This window comes from Channa argus, chromosome 16 (assembly GCF_033026475.1).
Source record: "Channa argus isolate prfri chromosome 16, Channa argus male v1.0, whole genome shotgun sequence".
Taxonomy (NCBI): Eukaryota; Metazoa; Chordata; class Actinopteri; order Anabantiformes; family Channidae; genus Channa; species Channa argus.
In genome coordinates this window covers 15,712,872-15,738,383 of record NC_090212.1, presented here as the reverse complement: position 1 = coordinate 15,738,383, position 25,512 = coordinate 15,712,872, and the positions used below count along the sequence as shown (strand labels likewise).

Sequence of the window (25,512 nt, the reverse complement as noted above, 5' to 3'; positions counted from 1 at the left end):
CAATAGAGCAGGGGTTGAAGGTGAAGGAATGAAAGCACAGGAACCATCAGGAATCACTCAAGGTTAAGTTCTGCAAACTGAATGAGTCCCCTGGGACAAATGCTACTCAGGACTACACTCCAGCCCTAACAATGGTGGGTCATTCTCCCCGATCACTCTCTCATATCACTTCACAATTGTAGGAAAGAGGAGAGAAGGATTTTTTTTCATACAACTGCAATCTGAATGGAACCGCTGCATCCTCGCAGCTAAAAGGTAACTAGTTCGAATCCCGACTGGCTGCAGCCTTTCTGTTTGGAGCCTGCACGGTACTCTGATTTCCCCCTACAGTCTAAAGACATGTTAGGTTAAGTGGTGACAATAGGTGTGCGGGTGAGTGTATTTGGTTGTCTGTCTGTGTATGTCTCTCTGTGTTGTCCCTGAGATAGACTAGCGAAATGTTCAGGGTGTAACCCGCCTCTGGGTCAGCTTCACACAATGCTAAATAGGAGAAGTGGTTATAGATAATGGATAGACTAAAGGCTACAGGCTAAGGGGAACCCATTACAAAATATGACCAATGTTGCCCCAAATTGGGACGCAAGTAGCACAAAGGTACTTTAAACTACACAAGGGGGGCAAATATGCTAAAGCTGCAAGTTTTGGCAATTTATAATTACTATGTTTGCACATTTGTACACATATTTTGACACATTTCTTTCATTGTCGTGTATGATACGCATGTAAAGTGAAACCGAGCCAAACACTGCACAGAGAAAGTTTGAAAACACCTACAAACTTTATATTTCTCTTATATTTTGTTGATTTCATTTAGTCAAGTTGCAAATGAATCACAAAAGACACAAACGAGAACAACAATTCGTTTTTAAGCATATTTGAGCACAGAATAATGGTCATGTTAAACTTTACTTTCAGCCATAACTGTCTGACAACTCTGTTGCATTCTACTGGTCACTTTTTCCAGAAATTCAAGTCGGAGTGTTCTTAAATTGATCGTGCATGCCCTGCCAGGTGTTAAAATATCTTTTAATGAAAAGTTATTGTCCAGAAAACTGCACGTATGCCCAAGAAGACAAGTACTTATGAGTGTCCTAGCTGGTCCTGCATTATCTGCATCCTTGAATAGAGAGAAACCAGTGTGTGCACACACTGTGCATAGGAGACCGAGGTCAGCTGACCTCATGGGCAGAGTTGGCGAGAAAAAAAAACCTACTATGTTGGCAAATTGGAAGAAACAGCTTGCAGTTGGCCAAGCTGCACAAACTGTGAACTTTACTGGAACAAAGTCTTGAGGATTGGTGAGTTAAAGTGTTTGACAATGACCACAAGTATTCCTCCTGGTTGTGTAAGAGTTATCTGGAAAAGAAAGGAGCTGCTAGAATACTCCCAGCTCAGGCGCCAGATCTGAACCTCATCGAGCTGGTATGGGGGAAGAAGATTTCCGAGCACTGCCCAAATACCACAGCTGAGCTTTGGGACGTATTGCACCAGCACTGGGAGGAAATCAAACCTGAATTTATGCAAAACCTGATCAGTAGAAAGCCACAGATTTGTCAGGTAGTTTTTTGTATAAAAGTAAAGTTTAACATGCAAATGTGATTTGAATATTATTTGGTGCTCAAATGTACGTGACAATAAATGTGTTTTTTGATCCATTTTCAACCATTTAATGGAATCAAACCAACAAAAGAAAACTCATATATGTATAAAGTTTCAGGGTCAAAATTATTGGCAAACTCTATTAGGTTTTACTTTAAAAGTAGGTTTCCACATTTCTGACAGCACATGAAGGCGTCCTGAAGCTGCATGTGCAGCACCGGACCTCCCCGCACATTTCTACCTAATAACAGTGACATCTTGAGGCTGCTGTAATCCTCCTCTGTGCTCCACCTACAAACTGCTGCTATGTTTCCCTTCAGAGCAGAAATGCAGCAGAGCTTGATCCGACTTGTCCTGCCTACTGGAGTCGTCTTCTTTTTCTCTTTTGAGGGCTTTTTCTGACGCGGGGACATGGCCATTTCCATTTCTCTCCAGAGCCTGGGACTTGTCCTACTTGCAGCGATCCTATTCCAAACCATCGCGGTGGCTGTCAGTTTTATGTACTTCAACAAAGTCCTCAGCACGGTAAGACAGGACTCTGCGTTTGTCTTCCACTTAACAGGATGTCGGTGCATCAAAAATAACTGCTACCCATCAGGAGAGAGGGGGAGATTTTCACACAAAAACTAAAGTAATATCAATATGACATCTCCGTGAGTTGCTACAGACCTACTGTCTGTGAAGTACTACAGGAGCAGTTTTGGAAAAAGCAGTGTACAAATACTTTGTCAGAAGTTGAATGGCATGCATTTTACTTAGGAAAGTGCAAGTATTCGCGTCACAGTATAGTACCACAAAGTAAAATTACTCATTACAAAGAATGGCTAATTTCAGGATTAAATTATTTATTCTACAGGATTATGGATCCTGTAAAATCCTGGATCCTGAATGGATCCTGTCCTAAACTATGGATGCATTAGTGTGTAAGGTTGTGGGTAGCTTCATTCATAGTACTACATCCTTATTCATATGTTCATTTGTAGCTTGTTAATGAAGCTGTCAGATCTGCCAGTACAATTTGGACTTCAAAAGGAGCAAGCTGCTTAAAAACCTATATCAACATGAGCATCTGTACAATTGTGCTGTACAATGAGGTGGACATTTATTTTGGAACTCGATTTTCAAAATTTTGAGCCAGTCCTACACAGCCATGCAGGTATTTCTGCTTCTAATGGTGGACAATGAAAGAGGAGAAAGTACAGCGAGTAGATAACAGAAAACAATGGGAGGAAATGAGATTAGTTCGAGCTTAAGGCGTTGTGTCACCGAAAGGCAACATAGTTCAGACATCGTGACAAGAAGCAAAACTTTGAAGAATTCTTTATCAGGCTGATAAATCTATTCCTGAGCTCCGATTGGCTAAGGGTCATAGTAAAATGCCCCCTTCATGGACACCTGGGGACCACTTCTCAGATAGTTGTCTATCATGCATTAATTGACATCCACATCAAACACCAACACTGTATTTTGAATAGGGTTAAACAGGTTCAGCTCATCCAGATTAGCAACACGTATTGAAAATATGAGTTTTGTTTTCATTAGAATGATGATGCTTTACAGTTTTTACTTTGCATATTGTTGGTTTTTCTTCTATTGGTATTGACAGATGCAGGAGAGTTTCTCGAGAAGCAGTGTGTCCTGCCTGATAAAGAATGCAAATCTGCAACTTGAGTTTGAGGATCCACCATCTGAGGACAAGAAGAGCGATCCCTGCTGGCAAGTCACGCACCAGCTCCACTACCTCATAGAAAAGGTTTTATATTTTTATTCAATTCAGCATCAGTTTTCCCAATTACACCCCTGTGTGTGAGAGTGAAACCTTCTATGTTATTTTCTATTTGGATGCAAGGTTCATTTTTTTTTTATCATTATATTTAAGATACTAGTGGTTACTACTGTACTACTACAAACCCTATTTCCATACAGATTGGGACTTTTCCTAAAATCCCTGTGTTGAGTCCCGTCACTAAGTTTGGCACAAATTGTTGATGCACGGCCCATCTTTGCTCTCAAAGACTGAGCCTTTGGTGGATGCTCCTTTTATACCATCACCTGTTACCGATTAGCCTATTAATTGTGGAATCATACAGAATCGCGTTTCTTGAATATTTCATGAACTTTAGTAATTTTGACTTTGTCACAACCTTATTGAGTGTGTTGCAGGCACCAAACTAAATTTACAACAACAGTTAAAGGACACCTTCACTGAACTTGCTTCTTTTGGTTCTAGTTTGGCTGGTACATGTAAATGTATACCAATAAACATCCGTCTGACTTCCCTACATTAAAATATCTCTATACTTCTAGTTGAAAAACACCCAACAGATGACATCACTTGGAGGAACCTTCAGTTCAGATGATGTCATCTTGTTGCTCCCATTATGGAATTTGTCATCCTACTTTTCCAGAGCTCCCCCAGATGACATCATCTGAACTCCTAATGATGAAAAATTCCTCCAGATGACATCACCTGGAGGAGTTTTTCATCATCAATTACCAGAGGAAAGTTTAAAACCATTAATGTTAATTTAAACCCTAAACTAAAGCCATAGAAAGCAAGTTGAAAATTGGTGAAGTCGCCCTTAACTCTACACCCAGTATCCCATGATGACATAATGAGGATTGTAGTTATTATGAAAGGTGAACCTTGGGCCCAGCCTCAGGTCCTGAGTGCTGCTGAACAGGTTTTTATTAAATACATCTCTGTACATTCCTCCATTATGCTTTCCCTCAACCCTGAGCAGTCTCCGAGTCCCTGCTGCTGACAAACATCCCCACAGCATGATGCTGCCACCACCATGCTTCACTGTAGGGGTGGTATTGGGCAGGTGATGAGCGGTGCTTGGTTTTCTCCAGACATAATGTTTAGAATTGAGCCCAAAAAGGTCTATCATCAGACCAACAGAATATTGATATTCAGAATATTCAGGTTTTTTTTTTACAAACTCCACGCAGCTTTCATGTGTTTGCACTGAGGGGAGGCTTCCACCTAACTACTAAAGGTCAGATAAGTGGAGGGCTGCAGACATGGTTGTCCTTCTGGAACTTTGTGAAGTTGCCCTTTAAGGTAGTCAGTGAAAACACACAAAAAAATGTTATCTTTGCATGTTTGTTAGAATAAAAAGACATTTCAAGCGATTTGGCATTTTCGAAGAAGTCCCAACCTTCCTGGAAACTCAGTCCACATGGCCACAGGATTTTTAAGAAATGACTAGACACTAGTGATTGGAAGTGGAAAAATTCCAAATTCCGCAACTCTACATCACTTCTAAATAATACTGATTCACTCCCAGTGATCCAGGGATGACATATGGAAGTGACAAAGTCCCCGGTGAATTACTGAAATGTAAATTTAATGATCCCTAAAAGTCATAATAATTGATGAAGCCAGCCCCGTTGTTTTCTTACTCTTTCTGTCACACTGGGTGTTTTTTCTTTCAGACGATGGCTAACAAATTCCAGAAAGAGATACCTACTGCTATGAGAAGTAAGGACAAAGCTCTCACTGACTGTCAGTTACTACTAATGTGCTGAAGCATGACTTTTTGCCACTGAAAATATCTTGCGTATGTGGGTTTCTTATCTGTGTGTGTTCTGACAGATAAACTGATTGGAGGCCTGAGCCCTGGCCTCAGGGGGGTCCCACTTCCTCAAGTTGCAGCACATGTGACTGGTGTTGTCTCATCCACAGACCTTCCAGCAGCAGAGGGTAAGATTTAAGATAGATTTAACTAATATAGATATGACAAGTTTCATTGCTTTTTCTTGAATTGATCCTGAACAGCATGTACGGTAAGTGAAATCTGCGTGACTGGAATTGTGAGGTATATGATACTAAATAACAAGAGCTGTGGATCTGCTGATACCTTCATATTAATCATATTGAAATGGTAGGTCACATATATACTTCCATAGTTTTCCAGGGTCATGGCTTATTATGTGCTTCAAGGCTTCCCAGGCTACTTTCAAATCCTGCATGTCTGTCGGGCCCTGCAGCTGTTTTCTCTTAGCCTGAGGTGTAGTATAGTCATCTTTTGAGAGGGGTTTGTGTTTTGAACAAACCCCTCTCCGTGAGGGGCTTGACTTGGAAGAGTCAAAAGAAATGGTAAAAGGAAAGGGAAACACCTTAAGCTTCAAAAGTAACCTAACACTAAACAACAAAAGCTGTAAAGCACACGAGTACACAATTACATCACTTAAGTTCAATGATAAATTAATCCACCAGAGGTCATCAACAAAAAGACTTTTAGGTGGTTTTCAGTTGCTTTTTAAGTACTTTTAGTATTAATAAATCTTATGTTTAACAGACAATTACAGTAGTTTTATGATCTTGTTGAGCCATTTTAAATACATACATGTATGTAAACCTGCATGTGATAGTAGAGACATTCTAAATTAAAAATTGGTCATTAAAAAAGTATTTTTATGCATAATACTGTTAAGGGGCAGCAAAGGAAAAAATGATCTAATGGTGCACACACCAGTTTTTCATACAGAATATATTTCTCAATATAAATGTAAAAGGGATTTTGGATGGATGCTTTTCAGCACATCGCTGTTGTTACTGATCATGTATAACATGGCAGAAGAAAAACACAATGTTTCATAATTTAATTCATTTGTATATTGTATATATGTCATTTGTTTTCACGCCTCTCTTTTAAATAGATCTTAATCCCTGAGGGGTTTCCTGATTAGCTAAGGGTTAAAGTTACAATATGCAACTGAACCTTGTGTCAGCATTTGATTAGAAATCCACCCAGCCCTCTATTTACCAGCTCTGCTACACTCCAACATGCTCTGCTCTGCCCTTCAGATTATAATAATTTTGAATGCTGCAAAATGTACTAATCAAGCAGGACTAATTGAAATCCCCTAACTGGTTTGAAACCAACAAATTATTTTACATCAGAAAAGGCGGTGCTGTAGTATAGCTTCTCGTCTGCGGGCTTTTCTCTAAGCAACGAGAGCTTCGGACAATTGTTTCTTATTTGTTAAGCAGCCGCTGTTAGACGATCTTATATCATAGTGAATATGATTCACTGTGATCCCGACTGTGTGGGAGTTTCTGCTGGTTTATATGTGTTTATGTGCTTGTGCAGGTTCACAAAGCGGCAGGGGCTACCTGGGGGAACGAATCCGATCGTGGGAAGGACAGAAAGGTCTGTCCTTCTTGCAGAACATGGAAATGAAGGGAGGAGAGCTGCTGGTACCCAAAGCAGGTCTCTACTACATCTATGCCCAGACCTACTTCAGACTTCCTTCTATGGGGGAGACAGAAGTGGAGGCAAAGGGGGAAATGGGGGAAACAAAGGAGGAGGAAGGAGCACTGCTTGTCCAGTATATATACAAGAAGGTTAGGCTTTGGGGAAAGGATAGAACTGGAACATGCTTGGGATGATTAATTCATTGTAGTAAACATGCTAAAGGAAAGAATGTTTGTAGTTGTAAATGCTAAACTACTGTGTAATGTCATGCTTTAAAAAAAAAAAAAAGTCAATTATGTTTTTGTTGTACGACCCACAGATGAGTTCCTACACTGTGCCCATCCTGCTGATGAAATCCTCCCGTAGCGTCTGTTGGCCTCGGGGTCAGGAGCCTGGTCTCTTCTCCCTGCATCAGGCAGGTACCACCTTTCTACAGCCTGCTGATCGCCTCTTCGTCACTGTTAGCAATGCTAGCACCATGGAGATGGATGGGAGGGCAAGTTACTTTGGGGCCTTTCTGGTGGGATAAGGATGGAATGGATGGAATCGTCCAGGACTGGGATCACTTGATTTTGATGTCCACAGAAGTAAACCCAATCGTCACGGGGTTTGCTCTATAATATGAACAGCTGTTTGAGGATACAGGATTGGAGAAAGATGGACTGTTGGGAGTGCAAAGGACCACTTGAGAAGCTGGAAGGATACGACCAAGCCAAGCTGCAGTGGCAGACTCTGGATTTTGGCCTCATCCAAAATGGCAAGAAGACGATCCGTGCGATGTGTATTTACTCAAGCACTGACTACAGTTAAACATCACAAAGGACATTCATTCTGTTTTCAAGACTGCCAGGCAGAATGTATTGTCTGAATGAGAAAACGTGGATTATATAGTGCATAGAGAGCACGAGACATTTGGAGCTGTACACAGTTGTGCTGTCAGGCATGAATGGCTTCTATTGAGAGCAGAGTGAGTTGTTTTGCCTGCAGGTCAAACAGTAACAGTTGAGTTGTCATCCCCGGGAGATTAATGTGGTGTTCGACACATTACACTTAACTGGTCTTTTATTAAAAAAATCAAAGCCTCAAAATTCCGAATGCAGTATTTTTGTTTACTGTACTTCCTGCTGAACAGTGACTCAAGAGATTTCCTGCAATATCGTGAGTTAACGTGTAGCAAAAAACCCTGATCTACTATGAATGGATAGTGTTTTGATATATTAGGACTTCTATATCTAATGGATACCGATAGATATGGATACTTGTACTTAATACAAGATTTACAAAAAGTGGCTGCACAGATTGTGAAAATTTTTTTCAATTTTTTTTTAAAAAGGACAAACCATCCCACAGATTCTATGACTTATTAGCCACATTATCACCATATCTCTTGAGCTGACAGTGTCTCAACTATTTAAATTAGATTATTTGTAATATTTTGGTCAATAACTAAATACTTACACAACTAAATGGCTTTTACTTTGGCCTGAGCTGTATTTTTAACACACTAAGATCATAAGCAAGTTAAATATTTTGCCAGTTAAGCATGTTTTGAACATGAATTGTCATTGTCAGCATGTTGACGCTGCTCCTAAGTGCAGGCTCACAAAGCAGCTAACATGGCTGTTGACTGAATCTGGTTTGCTTAAGCTTTCTCAAGGAGCAGTTTTTAAAATGTTCTCATTCAAACCCTTCACTCAGTGTGAGAGTGGATTTATAGCGTAACCCTATCACACATCCTTAAACATTTTCGAGATTCTATCTAGCTATTAGGCCATAAGGAGGGGAAAAATAGTCTATACATGATTTGGTACTGAGCCACAGTTGCCACACATTAATGACCAAGTAAACTCACAGCAAATCAAAAATCTGATTTACACAAAAAGACAAAAAAACTGAAAAAGTAAAAAACTATCATTTAATTCATATTGTATTACATGTTTCCATATTATGGCAGTGAATGTTTCATCAATAATAGTCACTCCTCAAACAAGAGTTTTTACATAAAAAAAAAAATAATACCAAAAACTAATCAGGGTTCAAGTAATGCCCAAAAGAAATACATTTTGAAACATACAGACACACACACAGGAAGATAGATCATATTTGCTGATCATACTGTAATCCATCTGCTACCTCCTGGTCTATGAGTAGAGAACCAAGGTGTTTGTTTGGTCTGCCTGTGTCCTCTCTCTGTCCTTCAGTCTCTTTTTGGTCACCATGACTGGACTGACAAACATGTTGTAGTTACAGCTGAGACAGTAATCACAAACAAGGGGAATACACAGCTTCTTAGGTTATAGGAGGGCTTCAAGGTGCTTTACCTAAAACACCCACACATACCCGCACACACAGAAAAAGACAGTGGTACCAAATCTCAAACACTTGGTATCAAAAATAATCTCTGGGTTGGTCTCTAATCAGTCATGACACTACAACTGTGGGAAAAGATGCACACGCAGTAGATATTTTGTCTTGTTCATGACAACCTATGGCTTCAGTTTATCTACACACACTCAAAATGATGTACAATCCCATAATTGAAACGTAATGGTGTCAATATCACAGAAGAATAGTCAGTTATTGTCTGTAAATGGCAATACTGTAAACAACTGTGTGTGTGCACAAGAGCCGGGAGGCTCCTTGTTGGCGCTCCTATTGCTATGGTAACCAAGAAATAGTTTTAGTTGTAACTTGGCCAATCAATCAGACTAAGTGCTTACAATCCATCATCCACCTCCCCACTGACATTACAGTAAATCTCAGTAGGCACGCACGCGCACACACTTCAACACACACACACATACATAGAAACCGTGGAGCCAGCCAAGTGCTTTGACATTATCTCGCTGCCTGAATCAGTCAAGTTCATTAAGACAAATCATTAACAGCTGACAGTACTTGAGTTGAGTAAGTTAATGAGATAAAAAAAAGGCATAAAGTCTTGTGTGTGAGACAAGTTTTCCATTGATTAATCACAAGTGTCATTCACAATTAAGGTGTAATCACATACGGGGTAAAGGATTAGTAAGGGCTGTCCTGATACCAATTATGCCTTTGTTAAACACACATGGAGTAATACTTTAACGCAGAAAATGCTATGACAAGTGACTGAGATATGATGATGTTGTTTTTGTTGTCATGCAACAAAAATTACATACACACACACACATACCCTATAATTGTGCGTACACGCTAACGAAACACAAAATCTGGTATGGGGGTACTATTGCATCTTACAGTATGTCTGTAGTCTATGAACAAAAAGCACCTCTGAATTACAGAACAGCCATGGAACCGAGTATAAGTGTTAAACTACACACAGGCAACGATACACACTGGCACACAGGCACAATACACAAGGCTTTGGCACACCCATGCTAGTCTTACTACTCAGCATTTTCCAACACAGAATAAGAGCAGGTTACAGGACAGGACAGACCCATAGCTGCCTTAGAATGCCTCCCCCCCTGGAGGAGGTACTGGTTGTCTGACAGACACAATGATCAACTGTCACATTCAATCAGCACCAAGCTGTCCGTTTGTGGAGTCCCAGCCTCTCACCCAATCAGCAGCTCCAGGCTGTCCTCATAGTTGGGCTCTTGTGGGGGGCTGGGAGACAGAAAGGCTGCCGTCATGGGGGTCCCTGTTGCTGTGGCAACATTGAGAAGGGTGTTAGTGCGGATGCTGGTGGTCGCTGGGTTGCGGAGTGCTGCTGATGTGATGCTGGTAAGGTTGATGCCGAGTGTTAGCCGCGTCTGCTCCAAGGCTTTCTCTGGTACAGCGAAGGCCTCAAGCTTCTTCTCACCGTTGGCCATGTAGGAGTTCTGGCAACCTCGACAGATACAATCCAAACATGCCTGATGAAGAGGACAGGAAACAGACAAGGAATATTACTGTACTCTATGTTTCATAAGTTATTCTCTTTAAACATTTAGTTGACATCTGGATAAGTATTGGGTATTTTAATGTACGTTTAGAAATACAGCAGAGTGACACTATTAGCCCTGATCCTATAAATTACCTATGGCAACTACTGTTTACAGATACATCCAGTCTGGCTAGAGGAGTGCTCCTCTAAACATTATGGCATAATCTGCAATATTGAAGGGTTAAAACCAATCCTGGGAATACACAACACAAAACAAAGAAAAAGGACAAATGCCTCTTTAGCTAAAATAAAAGCTTTGAGACTGGCGAGATAATGATCTTACAAGTTATATATTTTTTGAAATTACTATTATTTTGCAACTTTGCAACAAATATAATTCTAGGGGTCCATTTTTTTTTAAATAGTGTTACTGACAAATGTTTACACCCACACTACATAAAACAGGTACTATAACAATTTCACACATAAAAGTGCTGAGTAAGCTGACAAAATTAACTTGTTTTAAAATTAATGTTAAAAAAAAAAGGTTTAAAAATGTATCATATTCTTACCTTGCGGTTTGAGTAACAGGGACAGCGTTGCCCTCTGCAGGTCAGCACAGAGGGGTTCTGAGTGGCCCTGCCACACTTGCAGCCCTTCTTTTCCACTGGTTTCTTATATGGAGGCCTGACAGGTACAGGAGGCGCCAGGCAACCTGGGATTAACCGCTGATCTTTGCTTCTGTCCTTTGTCTTGGAGCCTCCACCACTGCGGGCCTTAGCATGCGGCTTCTTAGGGCCCGGATCAACATGCTTCCTACCTCCTTTATTGTGGTTGGGTACAGTGCGACTGGGCTTTGGAGGTGCCCCATTGGGAATGGTTGAGTATGACTGTGGGTGGGAAGGTGTGGGTGGTTTTGTGTGCGGTGCATGAGACAGGTTTCGATTGTGTAAATGAGAGGATGAGCCGTGCAGCAATGAGGCAATGGGGAGGGGTTTCACCTTTTCCCTGTCACTCTCTGAACGAGATCTTTTACGGTTAAGGCGAACTGGTGGGGGCTTGAAGGTTGGAGGATCAAAAGAAGATGTGTGTATGTGAGCACCATGACTTGCCACCATATTAGTCCTCTCCGTTTGAATCTGTGTGTAGTTGTGGGCTGCATCCAGCTGTATGTACATCTGTGCATGTGTTCTGTCCATAGCTATGTGTGTGTGATTGTGTGTCCTGTCTAGTTGTGTGTGAGGAGAATCTCGAACAGGCCGCAAAGGATCCAAAGTTTGTAACACCTCCTCCACACTGAGGAGCAATACTTCCCCCTCCTCCAGTGCTCTGATGCTAGCTTCCCCATCCCTGAGTGAGCACACAGTGCCTGGAGTTGGGGCTAGAGGACCAGTGGTCAGACTCAGCTCCAGCTCACCACAACCAGTATTGGAAACAGACAGGCCTGCCTGTTGCTGCTCTTCTACCAACTCGCATACCTCTAGCTCAGGAGAAGAAGGATCTAGGTCCTCTAGAACCTCTCCATTGCATTCCTGTGGTCCATTGGAACACGGAGGGTCAGAGGAGGAGCTTTGGGGTATAGCTGAAAGCTCTGCAGGAGCAGGTGGTGCCTCTGTGGGAGTAAGGGACGCAGGGGCAGAGTGATTCCCATCATCCTGTGATAAGCTTGGGTCATCAGTCTCTATCTCCTCTTCATGTAATGTCAGCACTTCCTCCAGCAAGCCCATTACCTCTGGAGACCCTCCAACATGGCTGCTGATTGATTGCAGCAATGGTGAATGAGTTACATAAAGACAGAGCTTCCTATAGCACTGAACCAGCAGAGAGAGCTGTTTGTTCTCTTGGAAGCAGGAATAGTCTTTGCACCGGCTGCATGATGGCCTAATCTGCATCTTCTGGCCTTTACAGCTTAAGCAGACATAATGCTGACACTCTGGATGTGTTGAGGAAATAGGATCTTGGAGCAATTTGCCTGAGACAAAAAAGGGGGTGCTGTCAGCAAGTTGATTCATTTAACATCAGATTCCATTCATCACTCATGCTTCAACAGAAACAACTGCAATTATTAAAAGAGCAACATTATTTACTGAAAAAAAGCATTGGAAAACTATGAAAAATGTCAGTCTCCGTGTAGCCATCATATCCAAATTTTAAACATGATACCGGTTTACAATGATACATACAGTGAAAAGCAGAAACTGATTTTTTAAAAATAGATTCTAGTACGTTGTCAACTCAAAAGATGCATTTCAAGCAGAATGGGGAAATAAATCCATTTTGTACCAATATCATGATCTATGCACATCTGTGGCTTCAATAGGCTTCTCGGAATTTCAATAGAATCTCTGAATTTCTTGTGCCCCCTGAATCTATTTCCCAAATGTATGTGTTCTGGGATATTCTAATAGTCCAACCACCTTAACTATTCAATAATAAGTTAAATTTACCGATTTTAATGTTTAGATCACCATCATCTAACTCTTCTTATATATGCATAAAAGCATTAATAATCATGCTGAAAACACAACTACATAATCGGCAGGGGTCAGAAATGTTGTCATATGTTGCTCTTTCTCTAAATACAAGCAGTGTTGATATTCCAGTCAAAGTACAGCGAGTAAATAAAACATGAATAAGAAACACATGGTTCTGCAGCAGCCACAACAACAGTCTTGACAAGAGGACAGATGACAGCCTCGGTTGCTAAGGAGACCACGGTAGTGAAAAATCGTGTGAACCCCACGTACGCCCACGGACATTTCGGTCAATATGCATAGTACGGTTGTGAAACAATCAGTTTGGTAAAGTAAAACTAATTTGTATTACGGCACCGATGACAGTCTAGCAATGGGCTTGTATCAACAAGAGAGTGAGTGTCATGCATTGCTACCATACACCCGTGTTTTCACGATGCTTACCACAGACATGGCATGCGAGAGACTGTCGGAAGAAGTGCAGTAGCTTGTACATCTCTGTGAAGGTGTGAGGCTGCCGAGGGTCACACTGCAGCACGGCCCGGCTGGCGGACACGTACACAGCGGTTGCATTAACGGGGTTCATAGCGGGGTGCTCCGGAGCCTCAGTGTATCACGGCCCGGGAAAATATCCCGGCACTCGCTCCGACCGAGCTATGAACAGCCAAGAATCAGGGTGGATGGAGGAAGTGTTGACCGTTAATCAGTTACTTCAGTGTAAATGTAGACATATGAATTAATAATAGACACCTAACATTGTGAAGCTGTTATCACTGAGCGCGCACGTTAGCTCGGCAGGTGGCTAGCTAAAGGTAGCATCACCGGCTCGTAGTCGCGGCTATTCATCAACAAGAAATTCTGAGGCACAACTAAAACTTCTGAAAATTCTGACTAACTGGACCCTATGCTATATTTACTTACATTATGCCTAACGCTGCCTAGCAGCTAGCGGGGGATCGAATGATCAAACGACCCATGATCAAAAGGTTAGCATCGTGTAGCTAGCGTTAGGTTAAGAGATCAGCCGAACGTTTTACACGATAAACGGCCAGTGTTAGCCATGCAGCCCATTTACTATCCAACACCGTCGCCTAGTCGATGCGTTTTTGATCGATGAGCTGCAATTAAGCTCCCAAATATGTTTGGTTAGCAACTCGCTAACAGATCCCAGGCGCGTACTTGATGTAAACAAAGCTAACGAGCTACCGTTAGCATGGCTAGCCAAATTAGCTGGCGAAAAATCAACCGTTTCTCTAACCGCCTTATACCTCACGCGTAAGAGCCAAATGCAGACTGCAAATTAGAATCCAGCAACATTGATACGTTTTACTATAATACTTGGTGAGCGGTGACCTAAACATATCTAACTATCCGTTTTACAAATGCATCAATCATTCGATTTTCCACTTTTCCTCGCATCAACCCCTCTCGACAGGCATAATCATCACGCGAGAATTCCCGTGGTTACCCTGGTTACATTAGGCTCGTCCGTGATGAACTGTGTCTTGCCTGGAAAGCGGACGGCAGCGGCAGGAGGCGGTGGCAAAAACTGCGGTTACGACGGACGGTGTTCCCGACGTTCTATAAGGAAGTCACAAATATCTATCCGATCCGAGGTCAATAGATATTTTGTAAAAATATCCTTATCTGTTTGTTCTTCTATCCGACAGGGACTTAAACTGCTACTCAAACACCATTAGTGCATATGGTTTATCCTCTTATGACTCATATAATTAAGGTAAAATTGATTAAAATTCTCATGGCATAATTCACATATCGGTTTTCTTCTGTATATAAATGATCTGACATAAAACTAACTACACTACCTATAACTCAGTCAGAAAACATATATATATATATATATATATATATATATATATATATATATATATATATATATATATATATATATATATATATATATATATATATATATATATGAGAAACTGTACACATTTACTGTACAAATCAGGTATGGTGTATTTGTTTTAATTATGGTGAATATATCAAAGGTCACAGAAAGCATGATGGTAGGATTCGAGCAGTATAATAGCTTGTATTCATGTGCTTATTTATGCTTATGTTTGGACCCACTGAGCATTTAATTAAAGTTGCTTTGTCTTGACATTTGCACTGTAATTTTTAGAACAAGTATGGAAAAAGAATAAAAACTAAGATTGAAAATACATTTACATGTAGTCATTTAGCAGACGCTTTTATCCAAAGCGACTTGCAAGTGAGGTACAAGTCAAGGAGAAAACATCAAAGCAAAGTCCTATCAGAAAAGTGTTTACATTTCATGCTATGAAATTTCATGGGTGTTTATTTAGTAACAGCTGAAAAGTGCACTAACTATTTTTCCAGCTTTTATTTGCATCTGATGTAGGTAGACCTTGAGTTTATTTTGTAAAACTTGTTACCTAGAAATGAACTTTAAAGCACACACAATCAGTGTGTAATAGAACAATTTTATTTGCTGGTTTAGTATAACTAACGAGTTTTAAATAAGTTTTGCCTGGGTACCATGCTATTCAAAAGGCTTTGTTGCCAGTGAAACTAAGGGCTTGACGTGGAAATAAAAATGTTTGTAATTTGCCGTATGACAGGCCTGTAGGCAGCGATCTGACCAGGTAAACTAGGGGCAAAAAAAGTAGACTCTCAAGTTACAGGCAACGGGAAACGACAGGAAATCCTGACCCCCTCTAAATCCCGCCTTTCAACCGTGGCTCCGAAATCCTTATTTTTGATTGGCTGTAAGAGCTCGCCCCCCCAGTCGCTATTGGCTCAAATCTCTGTCTTACATTTGCCGGCCGCTGTCAGGCGAGAATACGCATGCACACTTTAATGATGGCGGCCTTCGGTGTGGCTCGTAGCAGCAGAGGACTGCTCAGTGGTTTGAAGATATCTCTGAGGAGTTTGACGCAAGTTACAAATGGCGCAGCCGCCTCTTTAGTACCTAAAACGAGCCCGAAGCCGGACTGCCGCTGGTACTCCGTGAGCCACCTGTCCGTCAAGGAGAGGATTGACAAGAAGAGAAAGGCGGCGCTGGTCGGGGGAGGTCAGATGAGAATAGATGCACAACACAAAAGGGTAAAGTCAGTTAACACGATGAACGTTTTAATGTTGAAATTTTAATGTTGAAATGCAATCTTGAAATGAAATCTGAGCCTGTGCGCAGTTTTTAGTCTGGTTTTATTAACATCGTAAGCTAAAGTTGTGACTGCTTGGCTCAAAGGCTCGATGTCAGTGTAGCGTATGAGATGTGTTTATATTTGGTCCTCACACAGAAGTGACCTTCAAAAACCAACTTTATTAAGAGACGAGTTTTACTCCGTGGCATATGAGATTCCTGGATCTATGTCCCATCATGTCAGTTTGATCCTCCGACTCTCTGTGATGTGAGCATGGTACTAATGTTCTGCCACCATCATGTGGCAGGTATAGCTCTTTTTTTTTCCTGTCTGGTGTCCCAGCACAATGAGATGAACATAATTAAGATCAACTTGAGATGTGAAGTCTCACACATACAAGAACATTTAAAATTGTGCATATTAGAAGGTATCAAAACCTGTAGCTCGAGAGAGCAACATCGCCAAGTTGCAAAAATGACAAGTTTACGTAGCATTATGGAAGAGTTTGTCATATTGCACAATATTAGTGTTCTGTTCTTTATGTGAACGCACAGTAATTTTAGAAGCTGTGTGTTGCAGGGCAAGCTTACAGCCAGGGAGCGAGTGGAGCTCCTTCTGGACCCTGACTCCTTTGTGGAGTCAGACATGTTTGTAGAGCATCGCTGCTCCGATTTCGGCATGGAGCAGGACAGAAACAAGGTAACGGTACAATTTACTTTTTAAAATGACAACAGTTCCTTCCCTTTGGGTTTGAAATTTTACTGTCAGCACATCTCTCTCTTTGTATCTTAGTTCCCGGGTGACAGTGTTGTGACGGGTCGAGGCAGGATCAATGGCCGACTGGTCTTTGTGTTCAGCCAGGTACAGAGTGTACATAAATATATTGTAACTTTGTGGGAAATTTAGAATTTGTGAAATGCAGAGCGGCTCTGATTCACGTGTAAAAATCATTCTTGTCCTTTTCTGTTTCCCCAAGGACTTTACGGTGTTTGGCGGCAGTTTGTCTGGAGCTCATGCACAGAAGATCTGTAAGGTAGGTTAGTGAAAGCTTATTCTTAACACATTATGCAGTTTGATCATGAATTGTGTGTTTTTATGTCTGTGTTTCTGTTTTGTCTGTGCGAAAAACGCAGGTTAGTTTGACACAATAGGGGGAAAAGGCTAAAAACAGTGGCATTAAACTGGGGTCTCCACAGCAGATCATTGTCCGCGTGTTGATTCCCTTCCTGTGCACTGTTAGTGTATTTGTATTTTAGTAAAGACTTCTCAAGTCCTTTTTATTTTATTCACCTCAGATCATGGACCAGGCCATGACAGTTGGAGCCCCAGTCATCGGGCTGAATGACTCCGGAGGCGCTCGCATCCAGGAAGGAGTGGAGTCCCTGGCTGGATACGCAGATATATTCCTGGTGTGTTCATTTAGTTGTGTCTTTGCACATCACATCACATCACTGCTTGGAGTCTGAAATCAATCATAATATCCACATCGTAATCCGAGATTTTATTTCCTGAGTTACATGCTAAGAACTTTGGGCACCTTACATATTTGTGGGTTTAACATATTTCCAGTGTTAAAATTTGAAGTGCACTTGGCTGGATGTGTTTTGATTATTTCAATAGAAAGCATGACATGTTCTTTTTTTCAGAGGAATGTGATGGCTTCAGGAGTTGTCCCTCAGATCTCCCTCATCATGGGTCCCTGTGCGGGAGGGGCTGTCTACTCCCCTGCCCTGACAGACTTTACCTTCATGGTTAAGGTACAGAAGTGCATGCATACATACTAAATATTTAATTTAAGTAGTGTTAACTATATCTGACGTGTGTGTGTGTGTGTGTGTTTCAGGACACATCATACCTGTTTATCACTGGACCTGATGTTGTGAAGTCTGTTACCAATGAAGACGTGACTCAAGAGGAGCTTGGTGGAGCCAAAACGCACACCACTGTGTCTGGTGAGTATGCATGTAAAAGCTTTTGTGATTTCATGTTTTTTGTTTGTTGTGCTTTTTGTTGAAGTTGAGTTTTCTGAAACATTACAGCTGAACTAAACATCAGTTTTTGGGTGCTGCCTGGCACCTGGTTTAGCCACAGTAGCTACAGACTGTTTTTACCAAGACTCTGCTATTGGTCTGTCATGGTTAGCTCACAGTGGCATTGTGTATATGGCATAACAGTTTTGACTGCCCAAGATTAGTCATATCAACATCCTGCTGCAGCGCATATGAGATTAGTTCTTTATTTCAAAGATACTTTAATAAAAAAAAAAAAAAAAATTCCAGATAATATAAATGCATCATGTCTTGTTCTCAGGCGTTGCTCACCATGCGTTTGAGAATGACGTTGAGGCCCTTCTCAATCTACGAGGGTTTTTCAGCTTCCTTCCTCTTAGCAATCAGGATCCTGCCCCCATCATGGAATGCCACGACCCCAGGTAGTCGCAGTTTCCTCCATATTGCAGAGCAATAGGTTCTGGGAGAGCTTCTTCTATCAACCAATATCTGATATCTCATTCCTTTGCCAGCGATCGCCTGGTACCTTCACTGGACACCATTGTTCCATTTGAGTCAACCAAGGCCTATGACATGTTGGACATCATTCATGCAGTGTGTGCACACACACTCACATGCTAAGATCTGTACAAGTATATCTCATTTAATTCCTTCCAGTTGTGAAAGTGTTCTTTCTTTTTGCATCTGCTCAGATAGTGGATGAGAGGGATTTCTTTGAGATCATGCCCAACTATGCCAAAAACATTGTGGTGGGATTTGCCCGTATGAATGGACGGACTGTGGGCATCGTAGGTAACCAGCCCAAAGTGGCTTCTGGTGAGTAAAGGACTTTAAGCAAGAGGGACACACAAAACATACATTATCATGTGACATTTATGTATTTATTGCTTAATTTTTGTCTTGTGTCAGGTTGTTTGGACATCAATTCATCAGTGAAGGGAGCCCGCTTTGTGCGCTTCTGTGACGCTTTCAACATCCCCATCGTTACCTTTGTGGATGTGCCAGGCTTTCTGCCAGGTATTCCTCAAAATATCATAGTGCAAACGTATATACACATTTCAAAGTATGGATTTGCATTCACTAAGCTATAACCCATACTCATAATGAAGTTATGATATTGTATTTTGATTCTTGAAACATTTTTCAATGCACTGCAGGGCAGTACTATACGTGGATGCAGCGAGCATCCAGATATAGTAATATTAAATTGGCAACACAGCAACATGTTTCACGACAAAGTAACCTTAAATATTTGCATACCTGCCACGCTGTCACATCACATGTGGGCAGAAATTCCTTTTGTGTTAAAATGTAGCTATGTGGAATAACTACTGTGATGGTCATTCACAGGTACCACTCAGGAATACGGAGGCATCATCAGACATGGAGCCAAATTGCTGTTTGCATTCGCAGAGGCCACCGTTCCAAAAATAACCATAATCACAAGGAAGGTGTGTGTGTGTGTGTGTGTGTGTAAAATAAGACGACATCGAAGTAGAAATGTGTATAAAATCTAACAAAAGGATTTTGATTATGTGTAAAGAAGATTATAGTTACCACGAACTGCTTGTGCGTACACTAGACTGCAATAAACACCCGTGGCTCTTCACTGCAACAGTGATTTTTCACTGTATTAGCATCCTGCAGGTGTGCAGTGAAACCCTGTTAGGAAATAAATGTCAGGTGGAGAAAAAAAATGAGTGTGTTTTTTTTGAGAGAATAGAATAAACACTATACAAACAAATCTGATCTGTATGTTTCACAGGCTTATGGAGGAGCCTATGATGTGATGAGCTCCAAACACCTGAGAGGAGATGTGAACTATGCCTGGCCCACAGCAGAGGTTGCTGTCATGGGGGCCAAGGTATAAACCCGCTGGATCTCCCTGTTTGTCTCTCCTCCCTCCTGTCTTTTCTTTTAACTGAGTTAATCTGCCGTCTGTTTTTGTCTCAGGGTGCCGTTCAGATTATCTTCAGAGGGAAGGAGAACCAAGCAGAGGCAGAAGCTGAATATGTGGAAAAGTTTGCCAACCCCTTCCCAGCTGCTGTCAGAGGTAAACTTAATCCTTTCCTTATAGTTAAAAAAAAACCCTTCAATACATTTTACGTTTCCCTCTCACATCCTAAATGATTTGTTTTAGGTTTTGTCGATGACATCATTGAACCGTCGACAACTCGCAAAAAGATCTGCAGAGATCTGGAAGTGCTGGCCAGCAAGAAGCAGGTCAACCCCTGGAAGAAACACGCCAACATTCCTCTGTGAAGCACACACAGTAGCACTAACTAAAGGGGGGATTTTCCACGACTCAAGACAACATTCAGTGAACTGCAGTGATACCCCATGATGACCAGTTTGGTAGCCTGCCACACTTTTGTTATTTTACTGGTTGTCCTCGATGTTGGTTTGAAACGGTAATGTACCACTCCAATAAAAGCAGCAAATAGAGACACACTACCTGAATTTGTGAGGACTCAACAGTGGCTACAAATTTAAAAAACTTCTAAAGTTGTTTAAATCATCATCCTTGTCTAACAATATCTTTTCCATTTTTATTCAAGATGTCTATCTTTTAGCATATTTAGCTCTGATGCAAGACATTTAGAGGAAGATCCACTTTTTACAGTACCTGAATAGAATAAACCAATCATCACACAAATTTAAATTATTGCTAGTCAGCAGTGGTGTTATTTGATGTTCTGTGAACAGGGTTGTGTCTGAAAGGGCACATTATAGATAATGTGGATCTGAAAACAAAAGCATCTCTCATAGTGATAGTTACAGTGGAGAATGCAATGTCTGTTAGATGCAGCATTTCCATAGGCTGCTAATGTACTGTATTAAGATTTATTTACGGTAGCTTGTTCTTTCAGACACGCTCCCTGTTTTTGTTGTCCTCCGGTTAGGTCAAGAGTTGTCATTTACAACCTGGAACTGTGCCTTTTCTCTACAGCAGGCCCTGTTCTGCCATCTGTAAAATAAATCATGACCCAATATACATTTCAGTATGTTTGATTCACTTCTTAAAATGCAGTGACTACAATTATATCTTCTGTCTTTTTTTTATAGAATTTAGAGAAATGGTGTAGAATAAATTGTATCTGTTGGTTAATCGGTGTGTGAATATTTAGAGGTGGGAAGCTACTTAAGTTACCATTTAAGTGTGAAATTGTAGGGTGGGCCTGAAATATTCATATAGTTTTATATATATATATACACACACCATTCAGGCATTAACATTATGACCACCTATGCAATTTAATGCAGTCCAATACAGTGGCTCTGCTACGAATTCTACTTTTACATGGTTATGACTTCTAATATTGTTTGAGGTGAAAGTGGGAAGCTGACTCATAGCAGAGTGAATCATAAGAAGTGGTTTTAATATTTATACCACCTCATGGATTTTTAATAGGGGGACCAAACACAAATCTCAACCTTTTAAGTCTAAAAGTTGTGTTGCCGTTTGTGGGATGCAGTTGTTTTGAGGTTATAAAACAAAGTCTCAGACCAATACCTGTTCATAAACTGATTACAGATTTTATTTTATTAAAAAGAATTTAGGTTCACAGAAAAAAAGGACTTTAGAACATGTTAGGGCAACCGATGTCAACTGCACTGCAGAAAAGATCCAATTGTCTCTGATATTTACAGGACCGCCGAGCCAGGCAATGAGGAAATGTTGTACATGATTGCTTAACCAACAGAGGGCGAATAAAGATATGGCTGGAAACATTCAAAACACATTCAAACAAATCTATCAGACAAAGATCCATCACTGCACTGGATATTAACAATGGTAACAATACATTTTCAACTCTGGATCAGTGAACACTGTTTGTAGGTGTAAAACTTTAAATTACTTGCTTTGACCTGTAGGATGAATAAATCAAACAAATCTGCTGTAATACTGACCTGTGAAACAATTACAATCAGACAATACGGCGCTTAAAAGCTGGTATCCCACAGCAGCAATCTGAGCTTGGTAACCATTAGATATGAGATACAGGTGTAAGGGGACGGGCTGGAATATACTGTAAGTATGTAGGCCACAATTTGGCAACGAACAAGATACATATTCAAGAAAAAGCTGTACAAACAGACAAAAACACACTTGATTTAAAACTTTTGTACTAAAGCTACAGAATTCAAAATATGTTTATTGTCTTTTTTTTTTAAAAAACCTTTTTTAAACTTCAAAATGCAATTTTTTAGCCGTTTTTTTAAGGTTGTGTGTGCAGAACATTTCCCAGATTGGACAAAGTGGTGGTGGCGTCTGTCCAATGACGGTGGAGGTTTGGCTGCGCCATCAGGTAAAAACCACTCGCTTCGCTTTGATGTCACACACAAGATGGTTACGTCGCTTCCTCCAGTCATTCTACAGTTGTTTACCTTTGTGTGCAAGTGTGAGTACTCAACCATCATCACCACCAACACTTTAAACACACATCGCACACCAACAAATCACGTACAAAGACTCAGATGGCGAACAGAGAGAAGAGAGGGATCAGTGGGTGCTAGTAAGAGCAAAGATATAGAACATTTAGTACTGAGGCCCTCTCTCTGTTGGATTTTACCAGACGGATTGAAGTGCAACACCTAAACGAGGGGGGTGAGCTGTACAGAGTGTTACGCTGCTCTGTGATAAGGAGCAGAGCCGAACAACTGTACATCTGTGTAATAAGGAATCATAAAAACGGAGTACTCATCAACTGGCGGCAGGATAACCAAAATGCCATCAGAAATTCCTCTAACAAGAGCTAAACCAACAGGCTGAGGAGGAAGAGAAAGGATAGGAGCAGGATGAAGCTCATGAGGTATCCAGACTAGATTTTAAATCCTCCATTTTGTCCATCCTCCTTTTCTCCATGCTCCCAGGCGAGATCCAGCTGGTGCAGCAGTGCATCAGTAGATTCACTTGACAAACATCCTTCCATCAAATCTTATAGAAAGAGAAAAGTACTTCAACAATGTTTTAATTCTTCTTCTCAAAAGTTTGATTGGCAGGTGATCTGGTTTAGATGTGCCAAGACCCCCTCTTCTCTTTACTCCTGATCTCAGGATCTTTCGCCTCTGTCCAGATCAGAACATGGGCATGCTGAATCCCTAGAACGTGAAGGGGAGATGAAGTCAGAAAATATTATAGAAAAATAATTCTCTGCTGCAACCCTGCTGTGTGCAGTGTGCACGGCTGTCTGCCATTGTCTTTTTTGGATATTACCACTACGGGGCACCAAAGTAAAGAAGTTAAAACAGTACACACAGCTCCTTAAAATGGAATGTGAACATTCAGTTTCATTTATGTTACTGTCACACTGACATTATTTGAGGCAGAGGACTTGTAACTGCAACTATTGGTTCATCTGCAGATTCTTTTATCAATGAAAAATAGTTTTCTTTCAATGAACAATAAGAAACCCAAACATATGCATTTAACTATATAATAGAAGGTGCCAAAGAAGATAGGATCATCGCTTTTGTCTCTACTGACAGGACTCAAGGTACTTTGTGCTAAAGTTTACTTACCGACTCATCCTCAATCATCGCCGCAGAGTCAAAGAAGTCCGGTCTTAATTCTGCTCTTTCACGTCTGTTCCTTGATGGCGGCTAAAAAAGGAAACAAAAAGCCAGAGATAAAAAGTGAATAAAGAATAACCAGAAAACAAATTAAATGAGGAGGGTGACAAGGAAAGCAAGACAAAGAGTTACTAACCAGGTCAATAACCATAGTGTCTTCAAACTCCTCGTTCATGTCTTCCAGCTGACCCCGTGATGACATCATCACATCCTCAAAGATGGGCTCTGCATCATCCTCCATCAGCCCACGCCTGATGGGAATCACAATTAAAAACTTTTTAAGATTTATTTTCCTGTCAGATGTTTATAAAAAACACAGTTGTGGTTTCTTTCCAAAAGAAAGTCGAATGGAACACGGCAGAACTGGGCTTTTGATCCTATCTAACTGTTTTGCAGGCTACAGACCAAGTAGAACCATCTACTTTGAGGCATGCAGGCCTAAAATGAAACACCCACACACAAACTTACACAGTCTGCCGGACACCCTGATTGCTGCGTGACTTGATGTAATTCATGCCCGTTCGGTCCTTCCTGTTCACCTCCTCCATCTTCTGTTGGCCTAACCATGACATCTGCATCTGAGGACTGGGAACCAAGACGGGGATAAACAGACTTTTATGCCAATCTTGGTGCTTGTTCTTATAATAAAGCTGACAGTAACACAGTAATTCACAGGGTTATGTAAGGTCTATCTGCATGCACTGACTTGTGTACGAAGTCATTCTCTGATCCGGGTTCTGAGTCTGGGTCTGGCATGTGTTCTGTTGGTCTGTTCTCTCTGAGGACTGTTGAGGTGAGCTGAGGAGTCTGCAGTGGCCCCGGTGTTTGTAGGGTGTCGTTACGCATCATCCATGAGCCCTCCATACTACTCTCCTCTGGAAATGATGCACGGAGAGTAATATTACGTAACCATTAACACTGTCCCATAACCTGTTTAGTGCAGCTAAGTCAACCTAAATAAGCCAGAGAGCCCTAAACTCTGGTCATGCAGCTCCTCACCTTCGATTCGTTTCTTGTGCAGAGGCGGTCGTCCCTTCTTGCTGCGGACTGAGCCAGTCTTGCTGCTGGAGCCAGATGTGACAGACATGTGGTCCTCGTCACCTCCTGTCAGGAGGCTGTTCCTGTATGAGATCAGCGGCAGCCACACGTCCTCTCGACGCTCTGACATCGACTCTGACATGAACTTCTCCAGGTACGAGTGGCTGAAGACACACATGCAGCATTTTAGCATAATTCATTTATTGTGAATTTACGTTATTGAAATTTCATGTGACCAATGAATTTGAGTTTTACATCTTGAGAGTAATTACCAAAAAAAGGTCAAACTTACACTGTCTTTTTGTCTTGACGGATTAGCTTGGAGGAGAACTCACTCAAAACCTCCAAGAAGGCCAGGTTGATCGGAGGAAACTCCGGTCCTCGAGGATTCTGGTACTTAAATGCAAACTCTATTCCATCCCTGATACAGAGGGAAGAGAGAAGGCAAAACGAAGAAAGAGGTAAAAATAGAAAAACTGTTTGTGAGACAAATAAGCAGTGAAGTAACAGGATAACAAACACCAACAGTCACAAAGTTTGACATTGCTAGGAACAAAGATCTTTAAACAGTTACCCAGCTGAAATGAACCTTTCCTGGGGTTTTCATTATGT

The 25,512-nt window shown here is 41.2% G+C and overlaps 4 protein-coding genes across 6 annotated transcripts in view; 2 read left to right on the top strand and 2 right to left on the bottom strand.

Moving 5' to 3' along the window:
• Nucleotides 1–1,823: 1,823 nt before the first annotated feature.
• Nucleotides 1,824–8,092, top strand: LOC137101853 (tumor necrosis factor ligand superfamily member 10-like). Its single transcript, XM_067480758.1, has 6 exons — nt 1,824–2,124; nt 3,206–3,352; nt 5,041–5,086; nt 5,201–5,308; nt 6,702–6,955; nt 7,126–8,092. The coding sequence occupies exons 1-6, from the start codon at nt 2,011–2,013 to the stop codon at nt 7,333–7,335; spliced, it is 879 nt and encodes a 292-aa protein (XP_067336859.1). The 5' UTR covers nt 1,824–2,010; the 3' UTR covers nt 7,336–8,092.
• A 624-nt stretch (nt 8,093–8,716) lies between these two features.
• msl2a (MSL complex subunit 2a) lies at nt 8,717–14,624 on the bottom strand. The gene is made up of 3 exons (XM_067480356.1): nt 13,593–14,624; nt 11,247–12,646; nt 8,717–10,663 (listed from the first exon to the last, which is right to left on the bottom strand). The coding sequence occupies exons 1-3, from the start codon at nt 13,732–13,734 to the stop codon at nt 10,364–10,366; spliced, it is 1,842 nt and encodes a 613-aa protein (XP_067336457.1). The 5' UTR covers nt 13,735–14,624; the 3' UTR covers nt 8,717–10,363.
• A 1,336-nt stretch (nt 14,625–15,960) lies between these two features.
• On the top strand, nt 15,961–21,285 carry pccb (propionyl-CoA carboxylase subunit beta). The gene is made up of 15 exons (XM_067479410.1): nt 15,961–16,238; nt 16,859–16,978; nt 17,072–17,140; nt 17,256–17,312; nt 17,575–17,688; nt 17,926–18,036; nt 18,123–18,231; nt 18,590–18,710; nt 18,801–18,882; nt 18,981–19,104; nt 19,198–19,305; nt 19,639–19,739; nt 20,054–20,152; nt 20,242–20,341; nt 20,429–21,285. The coding sequence occupies exons 1-15, from the start codon at nt 15,981–15,983 to the stop codon at nt 20,548–20,550; spliced, it is 1,695 nt and encodes a 564-aa protein (XP_067335511.1). The 5' UTR covers nt 15,961–15,980; the 3' UTR covers nt 20,551–21,285.
• Nucleotides 21,286–21,803: 518 nt separating this feature from the next.
• Nucleotides 21,804–25,512, bottom strand: part of stag1a (STAG1 cohesin complex component a) — a 38,284-nt gene continuing 34,575 nt past the window's right edge. For all 3 annotated transcript variants that reach the window (XM_067479406.1, XM_067479407.1, XM_067479408.1), the window contains 7 exons: nt 25,193–25,321; nt 24,862–25,064; nt 24,569–24,737; nt 24,331–24,447; nt 23,999–24,113; nt 23,812–23,892; nt 21,804–23,391 (listed from right to left, as the gene is read on the bottom strand). In XM_067479406.1, coding sequence (XP_067335507.1) covers nt 23,368–23,391; nt 23,812–23,892; nt 23,999–24,113; nt 24,331–24,447; nt 24,569–24,737; nt 24,862–25,064; nt 25,193–25,321 — 838 coding nt within the window. In that variant the 3' untranslated portion in view covers nt 21,804–23,367. The remainder of the gene's footprint in view (nt 23,392–23,811; nt 23,893–23,998; nt 24,114–24,330; nt 24,448–24,568; nt 24,738–24,861; nt 25,065–25,192; nt 25,322–25,512) is intronic.